Genomic DNA, 19,832 nt, shown 5'->3' on the forward strand with positions numbered 1-19,832 from the left:
CGGTTTCATGTGTGTCTACAACCACAAACAATCCTACACTCAACACTGAAAATACAGTCACCTCATCATGGGTGGTAGATGGCCCTGGTGCACCCAAAACGGGTCCTTCCCCAGTAACGCTTACCTCCACGGTATTGGTTGTAATATCAGGAAGCGCATACCATACGTCGACTCCTTCCACTTCTGTCGCAACACCAACTAGCTCAAACACCGTGAGCCTCGTTGTCAGCACAACAATGAGCGCGGCACCCTCTACATCCGACTCTGTGGCTCTCATACCACCGTATACGCCCCAGGGCATACCACCAAGCCCCGAAGGCATACCACCGGACTTCCACAGCACATTGATACTTCTCTCGACATGGACATCACTCAAATGGAAACCACTGCCCTTGCCCATGAACCCGACATCTCTAAAGCCGACATCTACCTCAACAAAGATAGTCACTATAATACAGTCGGCCTCCACAACAAAGCCAGTCTCTACATCTACATCAACAAAGACAGTCACTATAGAACAGCCAGCCTCTGAAACAAAGCCAGCATCGACATCCAAAGAGCCAGTCTCTACATCAACTAAGCCGGCCTCTATCTCCAATAAGCCAGCATCTACATCGAAGCCAGACCCGGGCCCTACTGTCATCACGAGCGTGATCAAACCGGATACGCGCTGCCCGTATCCTTATCCACACATGTATTGTGGTAAGACGAAGACGACGTTGATAACGATGACGAGTAAGACGAGTTGAAGAGTGAAGTCGAAGATGTACGGTGCTGGTGTTCTCATCCTAGGAACTAGATGTTATGTTGAAGGCTCGATGGCTTTGTCGATGGGAAGCTTCAGTAGGAACTGTTATTGGTCAGGTTATTGAGGAGATGCGACCTCAGATACGTGTGAGGCTGCGTATATTTGGTACATTTCTCCCCTCCCTATCAGCCCTTGATGCAATAGTACTTTCTCTGCCTTGATTTACTGTTACAAGACAAGATTGTTTCTTCTCCATACTAGTCACCTCGTAGCAGACAACAAGTGTGGCATCGTCGCAGTGACCGCTTCAGCAACTACCTATCTTGTCGCCATTTCTTCCGAGACCTCGCGCCCAGCGCACTCCTGCATCATCCTGTCTTGCACATTCTTCGCAGCGTGCGCATAAGCTACGATGTCTACATCTGTAGCCTTGCCATCTGCGCCTCCATCAAAGACCTCGTAACTGAACCAGCCCCTGAAGCCTGTCTTGAGCACTGCCTTCGCAACATCAACAACCGGTAGATATCCTCCGTTGTAAGGAAGAGGTCTAAGATCGTGACTCCACCGTCCACGAGGTAACAAGCCGGCATCGTCACGCTCAGCATTGAACGGCTGAGGGGCTTTGTATGCATCGCTGATCTGCAACAGGTAGATCTTGTCCTTGGGAATAGTAGCACTCAGCTCCTCCAAGCTCTTCTGAAACCGCTTCTCCAACTCCTCCTTCGGCACATCTTCCCGCAGGCCAGATGCCGTTCTAGGGTCGCCCCACTCCCCACCTGCAGTCTGGAAGGTATCCAGACAAAGACCGATATTAGGACGGTCTACCTGCTGCACAATGTTCCAGACGTCTTTCCAATCAGGAGCGTGCGTCGACCAACACCAGTTCTCATAGGCTAGTCGGAAGTTGTGTTCTTTGAGCATGTCGCATAGCACCTGAAGATCAGAAACCATCTTGCTCCTGTCCAGTTTCTCGAGCGGTGAATCTGTCGATCCGACTTGCAGCATATCCGTCCCACAGGCCTGCATGATGCGAATCCAGCCGCGAGCGCGCTCCATGGCGTCTCTACGGCCGTCGGAACCTTCGGGCCAGCCTTCGTAGTTGGCAAAGGGCTGTAACATCATGATTCCGAGGTTTCGCTTGTCGCATTCTTTCTTGATCTCGGCGGCTACTTTGCATAGTTCGTCGTAGTTGGATGGTTCGACTTCATGGCCGAGGAGTGTCTGACCGTAGGAGAGGATGTCTGGGAAGGAAAGCTCGACTGCACTGAAACCTGCGGCGGATATAGCGTGTAGGCGATCGAGGAGTGGCGGAGGGTTCGACGGCGATCCGAGCGAGCATGTCGCGTAGCTGATGGGGATGGATTGAAGGGTGGTGTAGTCGAGCGCGCCCATGGTGGATAATAGTTAGAACAAATTAGATGTGTTGGTAGTATTATGTCGTTACAGTACAGGGCGGAAGCTGAAGTTGTGTATGGGTGGAGTAGCTATATGCTGGCGCGCAACGGCTCTTTCGGTATGGCATGGCTGTGACGTAGATCTGGTGGGTAGCGATGACGGCACGCTTGTCAAAGTCTAGTCGGCAGCTCGTACAAGCTCTGTTTGGCTGTCGGAGCAAATTAGAGAGGCTTGGAGATGGCCAAATGTCTGCTAATATCCATGGATCTATCGCTAGATCTCGTGGGAAAGTGATAGTGATGTCCATCTTAACGAAGCTTCAACGAGCCCCGCGGTCATCACATCCGTGGAAGTGGAAGAGGCATCTACCTTCGCTATTGAACATGTGGGGAGATGTGATAGTGGGAACCAGTCCAGAGCTTTGTATTTCACTGCACGTAGGCGTAAATATAGCAAGGTAAGGCCCGAACGGCCCTTTTTACACGCTCGGTGTGCGGGCGTGCCTGGACCGGCGATGATGATTGAGGCTCGACCCCGCGCCACCTGAAAATCGGCGCGAATGCACCAATAAGGATCCCGCCGACTGCCGTCATACCAGAAAACATTCGACTCATAGGGTCCGGTATCGTCTGCAAGGAGAAGAAGAGCAGATAAAGCCACTCTCGCCGTCCTGTCCAGCGCTCCCACTCTTCCCTCTTCCGTATACCCGACAATTGGCCAGTAGATCCTACGTCATCTCTAGAGACATGTCTGTACGTACACCTGGGTACCACCATCACCACCGCCCCCAGTCGCTCTAACACGTCGCCGCAGTTCCACATCCAGAACCCAGCCGTGGGCGACCCACACAACTCGGAAGACTGGCGCATCAAGGGCTACAACCCCCTCACGCCGCCCGACCTCCTCCAGAGCGAAATCCCCCAGACAGCCAAGTCAAGAGACACGGTCCTCAAGGCGCGCGACGAAGCCGTCGAGATTGTCCAGGGCAAAGATGCACAGAAGCGGTTACTCGTCGTCATCGGCCCGTGCTCCATCCACGATCCCCCCGCCGCCCTTGAATACTGCGACCGGTTGATGAAGCTCAAGGAGAAGTACCAGGATGATCTCCTCATCGTCATGCGCTCCTACTTGGAGAAGCCGCGTACGACGGTAGGCTGGAAAGGTCTTATCAACGACCCGGATATCGACAACAGCTTCAAGATCAACAAGGGCCTGCGCATCTCGAGACAGCTCTTCGTTGATCTGACAGAGAAGGGCATGCCCCTGGCCAGCGAGATGTTGGATACCATTTCTCCTCAGTTCTTGGCCGATATGTTCAGCGTAGGCGCAATCGGCGCCAGGACCACAGAGTCGCAACTTCACCGTGAGCTTGCGTCGGGCTTGTCCTTCCCAGTGGGCTTCAAGAACGGCACAGACGGTACGCTCGATGTCGCTGTTGACGCTATCGGCTCCGCGAAGCACCCCCACCACTTCCTCTCCGTCACCAAACCTGGTGTTGTTGCCATTGTCGGCACCATTGGCAACGACGACTGCTTCGTCATCATGCGCGGCGGAAAGAAGGGCACAAACTACGATGCGAAGAGCGTCAAGGAGGCGCGCGAGAAGCTAGAGTCCAAGGGCATGAACTCGCGCTTGATGATTGACTGCAGCCACGGCAACTCGGAGAAGAACCACATGAACCAGCCCAAGGTTGCGCATGCGATTGCTGAGCAGATCGAGGCGGGTGAGACCGCGATCATGGGTGTCATGATTGAGAGCAACATCAAGGCTGGTACTCAGAAGGTACCCAAGGAAGGCAAGGCTGGCCTCGAGTACGGCATGTCCATCACCGACGCGTGTATCGACTGGGAAACCACCGAGACGGTGCTCGCCGAGCTTGCTGAATCGGTTGCGAAGAGGAGGACTCTACTCGGCCAGAACGGCACCCACTAAAAGGCCATTCTCTCTTCACGTACTATGATCTGCAGGCACGGCGTAAGGATGGGGTCGGCGTTGTCATACGTCTCATATTCAAAAGCATGTACATGGGTCTTGGGTACGGATTACGATTCAAAACATTACAGGCAAAAGCTATACTATTCACTACAACTCCATGATCTCTGGTGTATCGTCGTCACCGTCATCTGTGCTGTGTCCGGGGTACTTGTCGTACCAGTCTCGCGGATTACCGCCTGGTAGACACAGTCCCAGTCGCCAGAAATAATCGCGATGGGCGAAGAACAGCTGCCAGAACTTGAAGCGGGTGGGCACGCCCCAGGCAGGCTTATCCTCATCGCTCCCGGCAATGCAGTGCGTATCCTCGTCGCCCTCGCAATAGTGGATGTCGGCTACCGAGAAGGGTAGGCTTGACTCGGATATGAATATCTCTTCGCTGTGCATGCTGAAGCCCCATTCCGATAGCGGCAGCAAAGGTACCGGGTCGCCAATATGAGTGACACGGTGGAGTTTGTTATGGTCGTGGTCCGTGGTGATGCCAAAGCGCTCATCTACGTACTTGTTGAAGTGCTTGTTGCCTAGTCGTGGTTCGCCGAAGGTGGTCACATGGGGTTCCCATCCACGAGCCTTGAAGTCTAGCCCGGCGAGAGTTGCTATAGCACCGCCCAAAGAGTGTCCCACCAAGACCAGCTTGTAGTCGGGATACTTCTCCATAGCCTTGGACACATGTGGCAGGACCACCTTGCGTGTGTTGAGCCAGGAGGAATAGAAGCCCGTGTGGACAGTACAGTTATCGCACTTTGGCGGCTCCGCGGGTGGCGCATCGTCATCTACGTCTAGCACAGGCGCGATGAAGTCTGAAGTATCGTCGTCATCGTCGCCAGGGTATGGAACGTATTCTTGCGGAATGGTGGAAAGGTCCGCGATGGTGTTGGCGACAGAGTAGGTACCTCGGAAGGCGAGGATCAGGCGCGGGTTGGTACGAGAATGCGAGAGCGCGATATAACCGCAGGAGTCAGACAGGAAAGGACCAGTATTCCATGCCTGTGTATATCAGCACCTCATGCGACACATTGCTGGATGCAGCGACGTACCGTGACCAACTCGAACATCTCGAAGTCGCGGTCTCCACAGCGGCTGGCGCATTTGAACGGCTTCTGGATGCCCAGGCCCGCCGTGCCTACACAGTAGGATATGTCGACAATGCGCGCGAGTTCTTCGAGTTCCCAGAAGAGGGCCTGCGAGATCAGCGTGGTGTCATTGCCGCGGAGTAGGGGCTGCTGCGTCGCATCGCCTCTACCGCTGGCGACGAAGGATGCGCAGAGCACAAAAGAAGACAGGAACAGGCCGCGTAAGATGCCCATCAGTAATGTCGGTTCACATATCCACAGGCTGGGCGGTATTGGAGGATGGGCTTGGTGGTGAGGTCAGAGGGACGGATGTGAACTAGTCGCGTGAATCGGCTGCGTGTGAAGCGTCCCGAGGTCACCAGGGGATAACAAGGTTTGTCCCGTATGCCACCTGCACACAAGCTGTGATGCTATGAATAACACTCGACGTAGATAACTATCCGATGTTGCTTGCTATCGAATTGTTAAAGCACAATGCAGTGCAGCCGTCGGGTGAACACGAATTCCGGTATGCCCAGTGGCGTCAGCGCCGAGGGTCCCAAGACAGCGCCAAGAACGGAAGGCACTCTGTTCGCGCTTTCCCGAACCTTGGAAGCTAGTGACATCATAGGGTGAAACGAAAGCAACAAATGGGTGGTTCATATTTGCAGGCTACGGGCTGCACGCTGCTGACACGATACCACCCTTTCCCTCCCCCCAAGATACGCCGACGCGTACAAGACACACGCTCACCCGTTGGCATCCGGACAAGACGCGACCGACTTCTCTTGTCTCCGCCGCATCCGCACTTCTCTCCTGGGCACCCCATCGTGCCACCGCTGCCACACAATGGCCACCGAGCAATCATCAACAGAGCCCTTGAGGCCCGTGACGCCTGCCGCCGATGCATCACGACCGACGACGGCCGGCCAGGCCAACACGCTGCCCGTACCCGGCGTACAGGTCGACGGCGTGAGCGACGATGAACGAGAGCCGCGCAGCACGACGACCGCCAGCAACGACGCCAACCTCACCCCAAGCGCACAACCAAGCCGCGCCCCGTCGCCCAATCCCCACGCCCAGTTTCCCCACACGCAGGTCACGTACGAAGACCCGGACTTCACCCGCCCGCCGCCGCTCAACTACACGCTGCGCACGCGCAAGAAGTCCATCTTCTGGTTCTGGACCCTCATCATCCTCGACTGCGTCTTCATGCCCATCGGCCTCTACTTTGGCATGTGGTATGGCCTGACGCGCGACCAATTGTCTGCCAATGCCGTCTTCAGTATCAGCACCGCCTTGCTCGGAACCGTGTCGATTGTCGAGTACTTCATCCGCTTCCACAGGCTATGGAAGAAGGGCTCCAGTTGTAGGGTCATTGGTGCGCAGAGATGGTACCTCGACTGGTTCCACTGGAACTTGTCGGTTGGCTGGTTCTTTGTCATGATTGAACTTATTGCGTAGGTCCTCTTTCCATCTCGAGTGTGCCCAGCTAACAGCTCGCAGTGGCACATGTCCTCATGACCCGCCCATCCGTGTCCTCGCCATGCCAGCCCCGACCATGATGTTTGCCATCGGTTGCGAACTCCTCCTCGTGGACATTCTGCGCATCATGAAAGTACCCGCACCGTGCCGCATCTCCTCGCTACCCCAGGGCGCGCCTCTCCGTCCGGGTATCTACGCATACATTGAAGACATTTGCGCTGTCGACGGATCCGGTGGTACCGAGTTCCGCCAGCGATTGAACCTCCGTTACCAGGCCAGCAAGGGCTTCCGCACGATGCTCCACCGCTTGACACTCTTCTGGGCCATTGGCGCCATCGTCACAGCCGTGGTTTGCACAGCTATCATCTTCACCATCCAGCGAGACGCTGCCTACGTTGTACGTAATTCCCTTCTCCGCATGACCTCTTCAATACTAACACCGTTCAGGTCGGCTGGGTTCTCCCCTTCCTCTGGGCCGGTATCTGGACCGCCATCACCATCCCCTGGGTCCAACGTGAACTCAAGAAAGAGTACGAAGAGTGGACCACGGCCAACTTCAAGGCCTAGATGGCTTAGATTCCCTTTTTCTTATCATGTACAATACACATTTATCACTAGGATGCAAACCGAGATAGGAGTTCTGCTACATTGGCGATGGCGTTCGCGGGTTCACATTGGATTTGGGCAGTGTTGATACATTAGATACCACTTTTTTCGCGCAAAATACCAGTATCGCATTTTCCACGTCGTAATTTTCCATCCATCTTGTGTATCTTCGCGTATGTGGTATGTACAACATACCTCATCGCATCCACTTACCCACTCTACTCCACCCACACGCTTCCAACAATCCAACCCACAGCCGCAGCGTACGTACATGTTGCATCAACAAAGCCTATGCAAACCGTTGACATCACGACATTCGGTCAATGAAATCACCCCCTGTTCCGAATGTGGTTGATCAATCGTACGAGTAGTGCGTTTTGGGTGAGATAACTCGTACAATCCGGCTGATAACATGAGCTAAGCTTTTGCCTGATGACATCGTCCAAGGCTTTATGATGCATGGATCCACTTCCCGCGTCTTTCTTGATGCGGATTAGGGTGCTTGGTAGTTGACGTGGGAGTTATTTCCGGCATGTGACGGCCATGGTATTGGACATGATGGGTTTCTTAGGTTCAAGTCGGGTGCACGATGTTGTGTAGATACCTGTCATCGCGGTGGTTAATCGTCGTTGTATGCGCAACGTCGCGTCGCGTCATTATCTTCAACCACGGTCTCCAGCAAATCGGGTATCAATTGTACAGCTGTTCTCCATCTACTCTTCCATCGCGTCCTCTCCATTTATCTTGATCTCTTGCTTCATAATTTTATCCCCCTTGACACCCAGTCTAACGACTTCCACATCCCAGCTCTCCATATCTACCAATACGATCTTGCCCGATGTTCTGAACTTGGGTACGCTAACAAGCAATACCTTTTCTCCAGCAGGACCTTCAATGAGTCTCTTCTCAAACTTCTTCTGGCAGCCGGCAAAGTACATGTGCGGGCACTCTTTCAGCATTAAAGGATCCTCGTCTTGGAACGGGTAGCACCATAGTGTGTCCGGGGCGGTAGGGGCTACGCAGCGCCACCGCAGCATCATCTCCATAGCCTCTGTCGATTTTACGCGCTTAACGTATTTGAGCAGGTCTTGGACTGTTTGGCCTCCTGTGCCTAATATGCGGTATCCGTCGATGTCGCCTAACCAAGGGTTTGTGACTGCGTCGAAGCCGTTGAGGGTTGTGTTCGTCTCTATTGGGGGTTCGGCGTAGAGGCGGGTTTTGGGAAAGAGAGCGGGGTGGAGGGGTTGTTGCGGTAGGGCGACGTTGGAAGGATCTGAGGCTCCTGGGAGCATGGTGATGGGGAGCGAGGGAAGGATTTCGCAGAGGAATTCATCGAGGCGCGTGGTAGGTGCTGCGTTGTAGGATGAGGCATCGTATCCGTAGTGTCTTGCAGCGCTCTTCTTCGCGGCAAAGTCTTCGCGCGAGAGGATTGGAGAACCTTTTGCGAGTGAGCCACCTGCTATCACGAGTCGCGTTATTTTCGAGGCCTCGGCCTGTGTAGCTGGATCTGCAGCTTCGCCAGTCAGGTATTCCACCAGTAGATCCAGCGACACCTCATCGTCGTCTGCGCCGGTCAATTCCAGACCTGAGACCAGGGCTATCTTTCCAGCCCTTTCCCGTTTTGGCGCCTTCTGCTTCTGCTTCGACAGCGCAACATCGTCACGCTCCCATCGCGGTGGTTGTCTCGGTAGATCTGCGCACTGGGTTGCAATGACCATGAATGTGCCGTCTGCTTCCTCGGTACCCAGTGCTGCTAATATGCATCCCGTTACAAAATGTTGATGAAGAGGCTCCCCTGTGACTCTGAGACGACCGGACTCGTCTTCCAGCATCATCTCGTCAGCGCCGGAGGAGGATACGTAGGTTTCGCGATGAGGAGGGTCCGCTATCCAATGCTGTCGAGTGTCAGGAATAATCTTGTGTGTGTTCGCGAAGGGACCGTACATCTTTCTCAATGTCGTTCAAAACGTTGGGCTTCTCGGCCATCTCCATGTATACTGTCCCTACCACCCAACAAAGCTCGCCCTGTCTCACATCCAGCACTCGTTCGACGAAGGTTGCTTTTTGCCCGCCTAGCTTTTGTGATGTTAGCATTCCTTTGTACCGTGAAGTATGTATCCCCACTCCCACAGCTCGTTGTTGCATACCTCGAAGTCGTTCCACGCATCTTCAGCTCTCTGCTTCACCGTCTTCTTTAATTGCATTAACCGCAAAAAGTACATATCGGCGAATTGTTGCGAATAGTGGCGCTCGGTACCCGGTGGTAGCACGAAGTCGTGTAGTGGGTTGTACGCCGAATGGTTTCGAGACGGTGCGGGCGGCGCATCCTCACTGTTGCGGTCAGTAATGGGCTTCAAGGTGAATACAGGCAACATACAAAGGCTCGCCTTTGAGCAGCACCTCATTTGATTCGGCCATTGTAGTGGTGAAGTAGCTGTGTTGGAGACGTGGGCGTGCTTGTAAAGTTCCAAAGTTGCAGATCGCGGAAGTCGCGTCGCGCGTCATTCACGCCATCCCGAAGGGGAAGTTTAAGAGCCCCACTCTACTTACACCTTTCACCGCGCAACACTACATCTTGTGGAAGATTTGACACCTCGCATAAGGAAGAATAGAAACGTACTGCTCTACACAGAGTCTAAAGGTAACGTATATTTCTCCATTATCGATTTATGTTATCATCTGTAGGTAGTGCAGATGGCTATCCTATCAGTGTACCTGCCTCGTCTCTTCGTAGACTGTTGGCCGTCGACCATTTCCAGGCCTCGGCCATTGCTATACACGAGTCTAGTCTATATATCTGACCGCAGCCTTCTATGCCGATTGTATGTTGCGCCGAAAATGCTGATGATCTCGTCCCGAGACCCTTGACGCCGTAGTAACGCCGTAACCATATGCGCCAATGTTGAACCAGAATCGATTAAGGTGGTTGAAAGAAGGTGTAAAGTTGAGCAAGCGTGCTGTCAACATCTATAGCATCTGGTTTCTCGTTAGGATGTGGTTCTAGCATACATTTACAGGTGTATGAGACTTACGAGAGCAACACCGCCAGCAACGATGAGTCCAAGGGCTGAGCCGCCGAGGTTCGAGGCGCCACCAGTGAAGGGGAGAGTCGAGGTTGGCCTCGCTCCAGTGGGTTGAGCAGCGCCGGTGCCGGTAGGGTAGTAAGCGGAAGATGTGGCAGTTCCGTTCATGGGAACATATGTGGCAGTTGTGGTGGCGGCGAGCGCAGCGACGATGGAGATGATGGAGAATTGCATCTTGATTATGGTTATGTGAAGGGTTGCTGTTGAAACGGGTATGGGTTGAAGGTTTGGATAGCGACGATGGACTTTGATAGTAGACTAGAGGAGATGTTCGTTGGATGACAGTTTGGTAGTGCGTACCACAGCCGTGTTTATATCATCCAAGCCTCCGTCCACAATTACACCAGCTGCCAGCGCCTTCTAGCCATCTCCACAAGCCTACGTATACCGGCCGCAAACAAATCCACATCCCAGCCCTCCGTCACCCAGCCTTACAAAGCCCCTTGGATCCATCGTAACGGGCGATGAGCCAGTAGCACGAGCCTGGACGCAGGGTCACCCAGCCGACGGCGAGGGCGTTAGCTGTCAAAAGGCTGGGTGTTGCGCAATTCGGCGGGTCCGCGTGGCATGAAAGCAGGCTGGAGCGCTATTTTTGGCTGCGCCCCAGCCACACCCATCTCAGATCGCGGCTCTGCGGGTTTCGCCTCATCACTTCTCACTCTTCTCATTCGTCGCCGTTTGACACTGGCCGACAACGTGTCGATAAAAATTCTCTCTTCGTGGGCGAAGTCTGTTGGCGTCATTACCACCTAGGCAGCAATTGTAAGTGCGTCGAGTTGCGAGGTTACGGCGCCGCCGTTGCGTAGTACCCAGGTAGCCGCCCCGTTCCGAACGCAACGGTGACTCTGGGACCACTTCACCACCAAGATCTCCATCGAGGTGCCAATGCCGGTACGTTTCGCAAGAGACTTTGCTAAGCACAATTGCGCAAACTGTTGGTTCTACTTCATTGGATTACCTACGTGCACCACCTGGGCCGCGTCCACTGCTCATGTCCGCTCCCTGCAACGCCCTGGACCTAACGGTCGAGAATCCTTGAATGTTCGAAATACTTCCGAAGAGCTATATCATTGGCAAATATGAGCCTCGCGCTGGTTTACATTGCGTACGCAAGGGTAAATTGGGCCCCACATGGAAAGGAGAAGGTGCAGATTGAGGCAATTTCAAACCACTCTTTCCGCCCCAATCTACCGGAGATGACGCAGACTGGCGATATTTTGTTTACTGCTGCAACTCTACTGTGCAGCATGTATCTGCTTTGTTTACCTCAATTTGGCCAGCTCCTCGATGCTCTGATCGTACCGGTGTTGCACCGCAATATCCCATACAGCATCCCAATCTGCACACTGATGAGATGTACCCCAGCCGTTGAACCCAAATTCGTTGGGCACAACAGAATGCTCCAAAGACAAATCTCCTGCGCACATGATAGCCTACAGGAGCAGTGTTAGCAATCATATCCCTCCCTGGAAGATGACGATGCAGATGGTCTCACCTGGCGAAGATAGTCGAAGCAATGGTTCACATGCGACTCTGGCGAGAAGGTCGCCCTCTTACGTATTCCAGTAGCAGTTTCATTCATAAAACCTTCCAGTATGCCGAGTCGCACTCGAACGGAGTCCTACGATCGTCAGCCACCAGTCGTGGCAGTAGCTGCGCAATACTGACCAGGCAGTGTAGCTGATGGAACATCGACATCGAATAGACTTCCGAGCCAGAGACGTTTCGATTCTTGTAGCTCGACGGTAGCTGGTACCTCGACGGATCAGCTACAGAGATGATGCCATCGTCAACTGTGGGATACCAGTCAGTCCTTGCTGTCGGATCTCACACCGGGGTAATAATACTGGGCATGAGAGCCGCCCATGCAGGCTCTCCCGCATCTTTGGCGGTATAGTGGAACTTTGGATCCACATCAAAAGTAACGATGCGGGATGGCACTGGATACCTTTGTCAGGATAACTTCTCATCATACCTCTATTTGTTGCGACACATACCTGGCGGGAATGGCAACAAGCTCACCGCATGGTTGCCGTAGACCGAGGGCCTCTGCCCCAGAAACCACGCCAGGCTACCGACACTCGCTATCCAGAGAACGAGGGAAGCACAGAAGAGGTTCCTGTACGAGAAATACTGAGCGAGAGTGCGCGGCGGCAACTGAGACAACTCTGTGTTCTCGTATGGACTCTCAAGGGAGACATCGTCCGATAGACGAGCGTAAGCCATCACTGTCTTTTCCGTTGATTCCCCAACCGCAATCTCAGTTATCCAGTATCAAAGTTCAAAAGTGTTAATCCAGTTCTTCTGGTGCGCTGTGCGCCCTTTCGCTACCACAATCTCGCAACTAGACCCCTCTTCAGCTTTTTGGCTCCCGCGCTTCACCAATACATCATAACTCTGATCATGTCAAATTGCCTACTGCGCACGTATACTAGTGGTGGTCGGGTGTAAGCTGACACACACCTGACGGCTTCTTTCTCCGCAACCCGCCGTAAGCTAACGCACCTATGTACGGCAACCTTCCTAATCAGCATAACCTTCTTCCTGGGATACGGTAGACGTGCAGTAAAATGCCATCAGCAATGGTCACGAGTGGTTGTACCCGCGAACCCCAGCTTGCGAGCGGCCCGTACCTTATGCTTTGCGCGGATTTTAGGCTATATCGGTGCTGACTACGGGTGTGATGCGTCGTGCTACTGCTTGAAACAGTAAAGTTGAGATGGTGTGGGAGGGTGTCAGTTAACAACTTTTGCTCGTGGCGTTGGCTAGGTTCAATTGAGGTGGTGATAGTTACGATGAGCGCAGGCGCCGCCTTTAGTCGTTGACATCTTTTGCCCCAAGAGTTGTATTTTCTTGGAGATGCTAGACATCTGCTGGGCTTTGTTGTGTATGGTCGTGGCTTGTAGCTGGATATGTGGGCGGTTCTTTCGGTACAGAACTCACCGAGTTACCAAAAGAGGGAAGACTGGAAAGTAGTGACGATGAGATGAATGCTGGTTGGTCACTAATACGCGTCTTAGTATGATAGTCCTGCGGGGAAGAATATCGAGCTCGAGTCAGTATTACTGTTCGCTACTAAGACCCAACTCGTCCAAGCCGTCATTGTGAGAAGGCAATCGCGTATAAGCTAAGCTTGGAAAGCTTGGTTAGTTCAAATCTGACGCTCACTTGCATATCCATACTCTTAGCTGCGTAGACCCGGTATTGGCTTACGGCCGAAACTACGACTTCATTCGACGATCCGTGTCGCCGATCGAAAGGCCAAGTGCTCGTTCTGCAAGCTCTACTGCGATGAGCTTCTCGTAAAGGCAGCCACAGCAAGCTAAAGAGAGGGGGTTGACGCGTTGCATGGAGATAGTGAGTAGGCAGTGGACTCTATCAGCAGTGTGTGCGCATTTCTACCTCTATTCGGGAAATGCTACTCTACTCAAGTCTGAGATCGACTCACCGACGACCCGAAACCTCTTCGTGTATATGCAGAAAGACCACAAGTCTATCTGCAGCGTCAGCAGATGAACACTTCGTCGGCATCGCGGTCCGTTTTGGAAGAGCAGCACGCTCAGTACGACGACATTGTAGATTTTGATGAGCTTCAACATCTATATAAGTCGTAGGCGATGGCATCTAGCCCGTTAACAAGCTCACAGATTCTACCTTCTTCACTCACAAACTTACCAACTTCCCGTTGTCTTTCTCAAAACACATACATCAACACCATGCAGTTCACCACTCTCGCTCTTCCCCTCATCGCCCTCCTGTCTTTCGGAAGCGCTGCTCCCAGTGAGCTTCGCGACCGCAGTCCCGCTCCAGTCTCGAACCTCATCCAGTACCCCGCTGACCACAGCATCGATATGGTCAAGCGCGCCCATCTGGAGGCTCGATGCGACGTTAGTTGCCCTTGCAGCTGGTGCGGCATGACCATCTGCTGCGAGTGTACCTGCTAGACGTCGATGGATTAATGGCCTGGGTAAGTACCCTGTCAGTTATCGAGGATCCAAGTTGGACTAAGGCTTCGTTTGTCCATAGGTGGTATGACTGCTCAAGTCCTGCCCCTGAGGACATTGGATAAAGATCATTGCAGGATTACGAGAGGCCGGTCACTCGTTTACATAAATTTGGCAATTCAGTGGTTCAAGACCTCATGTGTACTCTTTACATGATCGATGCGTTTGCTTGCAAGGCTCGTCTGTCCCTGTCTGGCAAAGCGAATACGAAGTCTTTGTATGTCACCTGAATGCTCCCTCAAAGGTGTATAGCCACGTCAGATGCCAGATGCCAGGGGCCATGAGTATGGTTCGGCGGATGTGCCCTTAAGACCTGTGCTTGTTCGATCGCGCATGCAGCCCGCTGTAACGAGATGACAGCAAATCCCCGAGCTATGTAATGACAGGTATCGGCACATACCTCAAAGAGAGCCTGGCAATGCGACACTTGATCTTGCCCGCTGAGACAGGAAGGTGCATGAACACATCAGCCTTGGCTTGTCGAGACGCTCTGGCAGGGTCCCGCTGGCAGAAATTTTCCGCGTCGACGCCTCATCCATCCTATCTACAGCAGCACGTGACACCTGCCTTCACCGATCAAGCAGGAATGGAGAAGACGCAATTAAGCTCAAAATCCAAACGTCTAGCGTCCGTCTATGCGCAGCCGATGACGTCGGTTGTGGTATTACACGTGGTGTGGTGCGGCGCAGAAGCCGGGAGAAGTCGTGCGGTCCCACGTCTCTTGCAGGAATCGCGCATGAGGAACTAAGTCGACAGCTACATGTCCGACTTGCATATCCTTGTAAGGCGCGTATTGTGGGCCTCCCGAGGATTCTCCAAGGTTTGCATTGCTGTATGCACGTGCATTGTGGCGTCGATTGGGCTAGCGCAATATAATCTGTACGACACGTCACTCTGACAGTCATCAACAGCCACCACTTCCAGCAGTTCGGAAGCGTTCCATGAACAACACAACGACTGCCAGCGCAGAGCAGATGAAGATTGAGGGTGTGCTAACCCCGCCTTGAGCCTCGTGTTGTAGATCAACTCAGCTGCGCCTTCCGCTTCAAGCGCGCAGAAGCGAATACCGAACAAGTGCCGTGTTGAAGAGTTGGCTAGCGTTCAGCGTGTCGGAGGGTTTGCGAGTACACCAAACCCATGGCCATAGCACGAACATCCAGGAACCGGACAGCCTGCAGAAGTGTGATGTGATATGGGCTGCATTCGATGCACGAACCTGGTGATCCTAGGGCTGAGCGGTTCACGCCAGGAACACATTCATTGATATTGACACGCCGTTCTAGGCAATCGCATATGCCACCTCACCTCACTCATGTGGGTCCAGTTGGAGCCATGAGCTACCCTAATCCCACGTTCTTTCGCTTAACGTTGCATTGCTGCGTATGCGACCTTTGCAGCTTCAGCACGCGGAGCATGCTGTCTAAGATGACGCGCTTCGAGATGGCATCTACAGATACGGTACGGAATCGGCACGGCCCTTTATTCATCTAACCGTAAGCGGGCCGAACGCCGATGGAACTATGGGCCAATCTGCGAGACACATCTGGCATTGCATCGGGGCCTTGAGAAACTAGCATGGCAGCATCTCTCGTCGTCCTCCAGCTGCCAGCACATCGCTTGAACCAAGCTTAACAAGGTAGACATACTCACCACCAAAATTTATCCGTACCAGCTCATTGGTCTCTACATCCCAAACTTGTGGTGCCGAAAACACGCAGCAATCCGTCGTAGTGTCTGTACCGGGTTCTGGCGGTTGGAGTTTCTGCCTTGCCGCGTTCTCTTCTCGCTACCCCCGCAGTTGCTCGCTGAATGATGTTTCTGCCGGCCAATTATGGCGGAAATAGGCCTGCCAACGCAGCATAGTATCAGCTTCATGCTTTGTTCCCAAGCACATATGTGGTACGGCGGCTGCAGGCTGAATCTTTTTGAGATGGCCTTGTGGCAAAAGCGCTGGCCGGCCCTTACAGGATACCGAAAGTGAGGCTCTAATGTTTATGCCGGACTATAAACAGACGAGGAGATATGCTAGAGCAAGTGTTCTTTCCAGCCTTCGCACACGCAGTTGATCCTCCAGATCCCCACTCACGAGTCACTACCCCACACCAAATCCCTCGACAGCATCGCATTTTCATCCTTTCCCCCAAACCCATCTCGCACAATGGCGGCACCAGAGAGTTACGTTCAGAAGCTTCAGCGTGCGCAGACCACTGTCCCTGTGAGGGCCCAGCTAAACTTCCCAGACTACTGCGCCACGAACCAGATCGCCCAACCTCAGTTCCAAGATTACAGCGACCCACGAGGTATGCAGCCGTTCGCTCTACATGTTGCCCCACCATTCTCGACTCTGACTGACTCTCCTATCAGGTATACGGACAGCCTGGTCCAGCAGTGTCTTCGTACACGGCCGCGAATACCGAGCCCACCTCTGGCGAGACTACCGCTACCTCGAACAGTCCCGAGAAGAAGCCGCCGAAGTCGCTTGGAAAGCACTCAACTCCGCTCCTCCTCCTACGAGCACCGTGGTCCAGCCGCAATACACCCGTGCCTACACGACATCTCGATAACTCTTCGGTCGCTTTCGCATAAAACAACAACAAGACTCAGGGGTAAAGGGCACTCCGGACTGCGCACTCGTCAGGAGACCACCCCCTGAAGGCTCTGTTGCTCAGACGCACTGTCACTATGTGCTTGCCACACATGTTGTCTCTCGACCGACTTTTGCTGCGACCTATCTTCTTCTGATAGCTGGTTCTATACCCTTTTCTCTTTTGCGCTAGGTCTCTACCCTTCTTCAGCAACACCAACCCGTCGCGGTGTGTACTTCATTGTACCACACTGTGTACGGTGTGGTTCCTGACCGCCCCGCTCCTTGTTCGGTCTTATACTGTATCTTATTTCGTTGGAGGTTTTTTGTCATTTTAGTAAGCGATCAATCGGGGCTTGGGCTGTGTGGCTGTTGAGCATCGCCGCCAAACTGCCAGTCTCACAGCCTCTTTCCCCCTTTTTAGGAACGGATGTAACTACGCACTATCATTCAGCAGCCGTATTCCACTAAATCCACACTAAATCACAAAAAGAGCTCACGCGAGTCTGCTTGTTACTAATTGGAGAACATGTCTCGAGTAACTTCAGGCACACACATTGGGACCCTCACTGCCTACTTCGGAGGAGATACAAACATGTTGCATGTACCTTAAAACGACCGAATAGTGCCATGAGTCATGCTCTTTGCTTTCTGCGGTGAAACTTCCGCTTGCGCAGTATATCAGAGCAATCTATGTGCTATGACACCTGCTTCGAACAAGCTAAATATTGATCGAACACTCGAAGTAGGCACGATGCAGGCAATATGCGATGAGCACGGAAACATATCACGTCAATAGTTCTAACAGCTCCCCAGCCCCTAAATACTACACATCCATCGAAAATGTTCAGACTAGTACAGCCTCTTCCAGCTTTAGCCATCGCCAGACGAGTATATGTCAACCTCATTAGAAAGTCACATAGATATCGGTCAATACCGTGTGTAATCTATCACTTAACTTTCACGAAACTACTGCACAGTAACTCAACACTATTGATGCCTCATTCTAAATAATATTACCGCATGTCCTCATCAAGTACGTTGCCATCTTGTCACTAAACGTACACAGGATGGTACAATTTGCGTTGTCATGCATACGCCACTTTTACTGACGTCTTTCGAACTTCTCGTCCGACATTGGTCCAGCGAGGACACAGCTCATACGTACGACAGTATGAAGGGCTGTAGTGAAGGTACTCCTACGCTGCGTAGCTATGGCTGCAGCGACAAACACGCGATAAGCACCAAAGAGCAAGAGGAAATACAAACAAGACAAGCGCGAATCTGACAGAAAGCAGCTCTTGAAAAATCGCTCACGCTTGAAATATCGCAACACCAGCTTGAGCACAACCTGGTCCAGTCAGCACATCCCGCGACTTGTACATCTTTTGAAGACTTCAATTGCCGTCAAGATATCAGGAAGACGACAGATATCTCATTGCCAAATACACTATGCTCAGCAATACCCCAGCCTTAAACGTAGGGATATCGACGGAACCCCGACATTCCAAGCGCCAGGCCACACAATGCGACACATGTTCAGTCTGATCCCCCTCCGCCGCATTCATGCCAACCATTACCCATCTTGGCATACCCCCAAAACCCCATTGGCCGACACCGCCATCTTCTAACGGACCGGAAACCTGAGATGTGTTAAGGCATTTCGAGGCAAGAACATTGCGTAGTGGCTGAGCAGTGGGGTGGGGTGAGGCTGAAGTGCGCTAATAGGTTCGCTTACGACGCTTTCCTCCTTCTCCTTACAACATTTCTCCACATGCATCACGGAACGGGAGAACGCATAATGTTCGCTATGTTTTGCGTTTCCAAACTACGTGCGTGGTGATCGTCTGTACCGCGCCATTTGTAGGCTAAAAGTAGATGCGAAACGTGCGTGTTGGTAACATGGCTTTTACGCGAGGCGTAAGGAATGCTATGCTGCCTCGTCGCCATACGGACGTGATTGCCTGTTGGGGCATTGGTGAGGCGGCAGTGACATCTGCGAGTTTCGAGTTGGCGCCCGTACTTGCTCATGTGAAGGGTAGGATCAGCTTTTGCGGTGTTGAGGTGGACATATATATGGAGCGTCTCCCAGATACTGACTATCATCATCGATACTGAGGCAATTGGCATCTCTATCTTGCAAACAGTACATAATCATACTTCCTGGCGAAGATTCTAATACATCAATCTAATAAAACACCAAAACATCAACACCAAGATCAACCAACATGGCACCCATCTTCAAGCTCCTCGCTCTTCTAAACCGTGAGTTCATCCCCCAAAATCAACCTTCTCCCATACTAACCTCCCCAATAGTCTCCCTACACGTAGCAGCCCAAGGCACCCAATTCATCACCGGCGAATGTGCATCAGATGCTGAGTGCGCCTCCGCGTGCTGCGGCTTCACATCCGGGAAATGCGCCGCACCCTTCGTAGCCAACGAACGAGGTGAAGGCTGCGGCTTTGGCGACGCACAGCCAAACAACAATGCTCTGAATGGCGCAGGTGGAAACGCCAGTGCGGATGCACAACCAGACGATGCTGCTCCCGCTCCCGCTCCTGCCGCCCCTCCTGCGGAGAGTAACACTGGAGCTGCGGCTCCGGCAGCAGCAGGTACGCAGTTCATCACTGGGGCGTGTACATCAGACGCTGATTGTGCGTCGGCTTGCTGTGGGTTTAAGAGCGGGACATGTGCCGGTCCAGTTGTGGCGCAGGAAAGAGATGGAGGATGTGGGTTTGGGGACGCGCAACCGAATGATAATGCGGCGAAGGCATTGCAGGGACGTAGGCTGGGGAGGAGAGGCGCGAAGTATATGTAAGATGCTGGGGAAGAGAGATGAAGTAGTGATGTGATGACGGAGACGAGCCTGGTGTCATTATGAA

At 53.0% G+C, this 19,832-nt stretch overlaps 8 protein-coding genes across 8 annotated transcripts; 4 read left to right on the top strand and 4 right to left on the bottom strand.

Annotated features, from left to right (window-relative positions):
* Positions 1-1,066: 1,066 nt before the first annotated feature.
* On the bottom strand, positions 1,067-2,140 carry J4E93_007378 (uncharacterized protein; the record flags this gene model as incomplete). Its single annotated transcript, XM_049345288.1, has 1 exon — positions 1,067-2,140. One exon carries the CDS (start codon positions 2,138-2,140, stop codon positions 1,067-1,069), a length of 1,074 nt encoding a protein of 357 aa, XP_049197518.1.
* A 749-nt stretch (positions 2,141-2,889) lies between these two features.
* Positions 2,890-4,075, top strand: AMT16_2 (Phospho-2-dehydro-3-deoxyheptonate aldolase amt16; the record flags this gene model as incomplete). Its single annotated transcript, XM_049345289.1, has 2 exons — positions 2,890-2,895; positions 2,957-4,075. The coding sequence occupies 2 exons, from the start codon at positions 2,890-2,892 to the stop codon at positions 4,073-4,075; spliced, it is 1,125 nt and encodes a 374-aa protein (XP_049197519.1).
* A 150-nt stretch (positions 4,076-4,225) lies between these two features.
* J4E93_007380 (uncharacterized protein) lies at positions 4,226-5,442 on the bottom strand (the record flags this gene model as incomplete). Its single annotated transcript, XM_049345290.1, has 2 exons — positions 4,226-5,122; positions 5,173-5,442. The coding sequence occupies 2 exons, from the start codon at positions 5,440-5,442 to the stop codon at positions 4,226-4,228; spliced, it is 1,167 nt and encodes a 388-aa protein (XP_049197520.1).
* Positions 5,443-6,036: 594 nt separating this feature from the next.
* Positions 6,037-7,239, top strand: J4E93_007381 (uncharacterized protein; the record flags this gene model as incomplete). Its single annotated transcript, XM_049345291.1, has 3 exons — positions 6,037-6,647; positions 6,694-7,069; positions 7,120-7,239. The coding sequence occupies 3 exons, from the start codon at positions 6,037-6,039 to the stop codon at positions 7,237-7,239; spliced, it is 1,107 nt and encodes a 368-aa protein (XP_049197521.1).
* Positions 7,240-7,991: 752 nt separating this feature from the next.
* Positions 7,992-9,696, bottom strand: J4E93_007382 (uncharacterized protein; the record flags this gene model as incomplete). The annotated part of the gene is made up of 4 exons (XM_049345292.1): positions 7,992-9,173; positions 9,223-9,354; positions 9,426-9,609; positions 9,656-9,696. 4 exons carry the CDS (start codon positions 9,694-9,696, stop codon positions 7,992-7,994), a joined length of 1,539 nt encoding a protein of 512 aa, XP_049197522.1.
* A 549-nt stretch (positions 9,697-10,245) lies between these two features.
* J4E93_007383 (uncharacterized protein) lies at positions 10,246-10,535 on the bottom strand (the record flags this gene model as incomplete). The annotated part of the gene is made up of 2 exons (XM_049345293.1): positions 10,246-10,278; positions 10,311-10,535. 2 exons carry the CDS (start codon positions 10,533-10,535, stop codon positions 10,246-10,248), a joined length of 258 nt encoding a protein of 85 aa, XP_049197523.1.
* A 5,988-nt stretch (positions 10,536-16,523) lies between these two features.
* On the top strand, positions 16,524-16,929 carry J4E93_007384 (uncharacterized protein; the record flags this gene model as incomplete). The annotated part of the gene is made up of 3 exons (XM_049345294.1): positions 16,524-16,560; positions 16,606-16,665; positions 16,730-16,929. The coding sequence occupies 3 exons, from the start codon at positions 16,524-16,526 to the stop codon at positions 16,927-16,929; spliced, it is 297 nt and encodes a 98-aa protein (XP_049197524.1).
* A 2,248-nt stretch (positions 16,930-19,177) lies between these two features.
* On the top strand, positions 19,178-19,562 carry J4E93_007385 (uncharacterized protein; the record flags this gene model as incomplete). The annotated part of the gene is made up of 2 exons (XM_049345295.1): positions 19,178-19,214; positions 19,266-19,562. Coding segments are annotated over 2 exons (334 nt in total), but the record flags the coding sequence as incomplete, so codon positions are not given.
* Positions 19,563-19,832: the final 270 nt, after the last annotated feature.

Source organism: Alternaria ventricosa (genome assembly GCF_023758065.1).
Source record: "Alternaria ventricosa strain BMP 2768 chromosome Unknown scaffold_13, whole genome shotgun sequence".
In the NCBI taxonomy this organism is placed as follows: Eukaryota; Fungi; Ascomycota; class Dothideomycetes; order Pleosporales; family Pleosporaceae; genus Alternaria; species Alternaria ventricosa.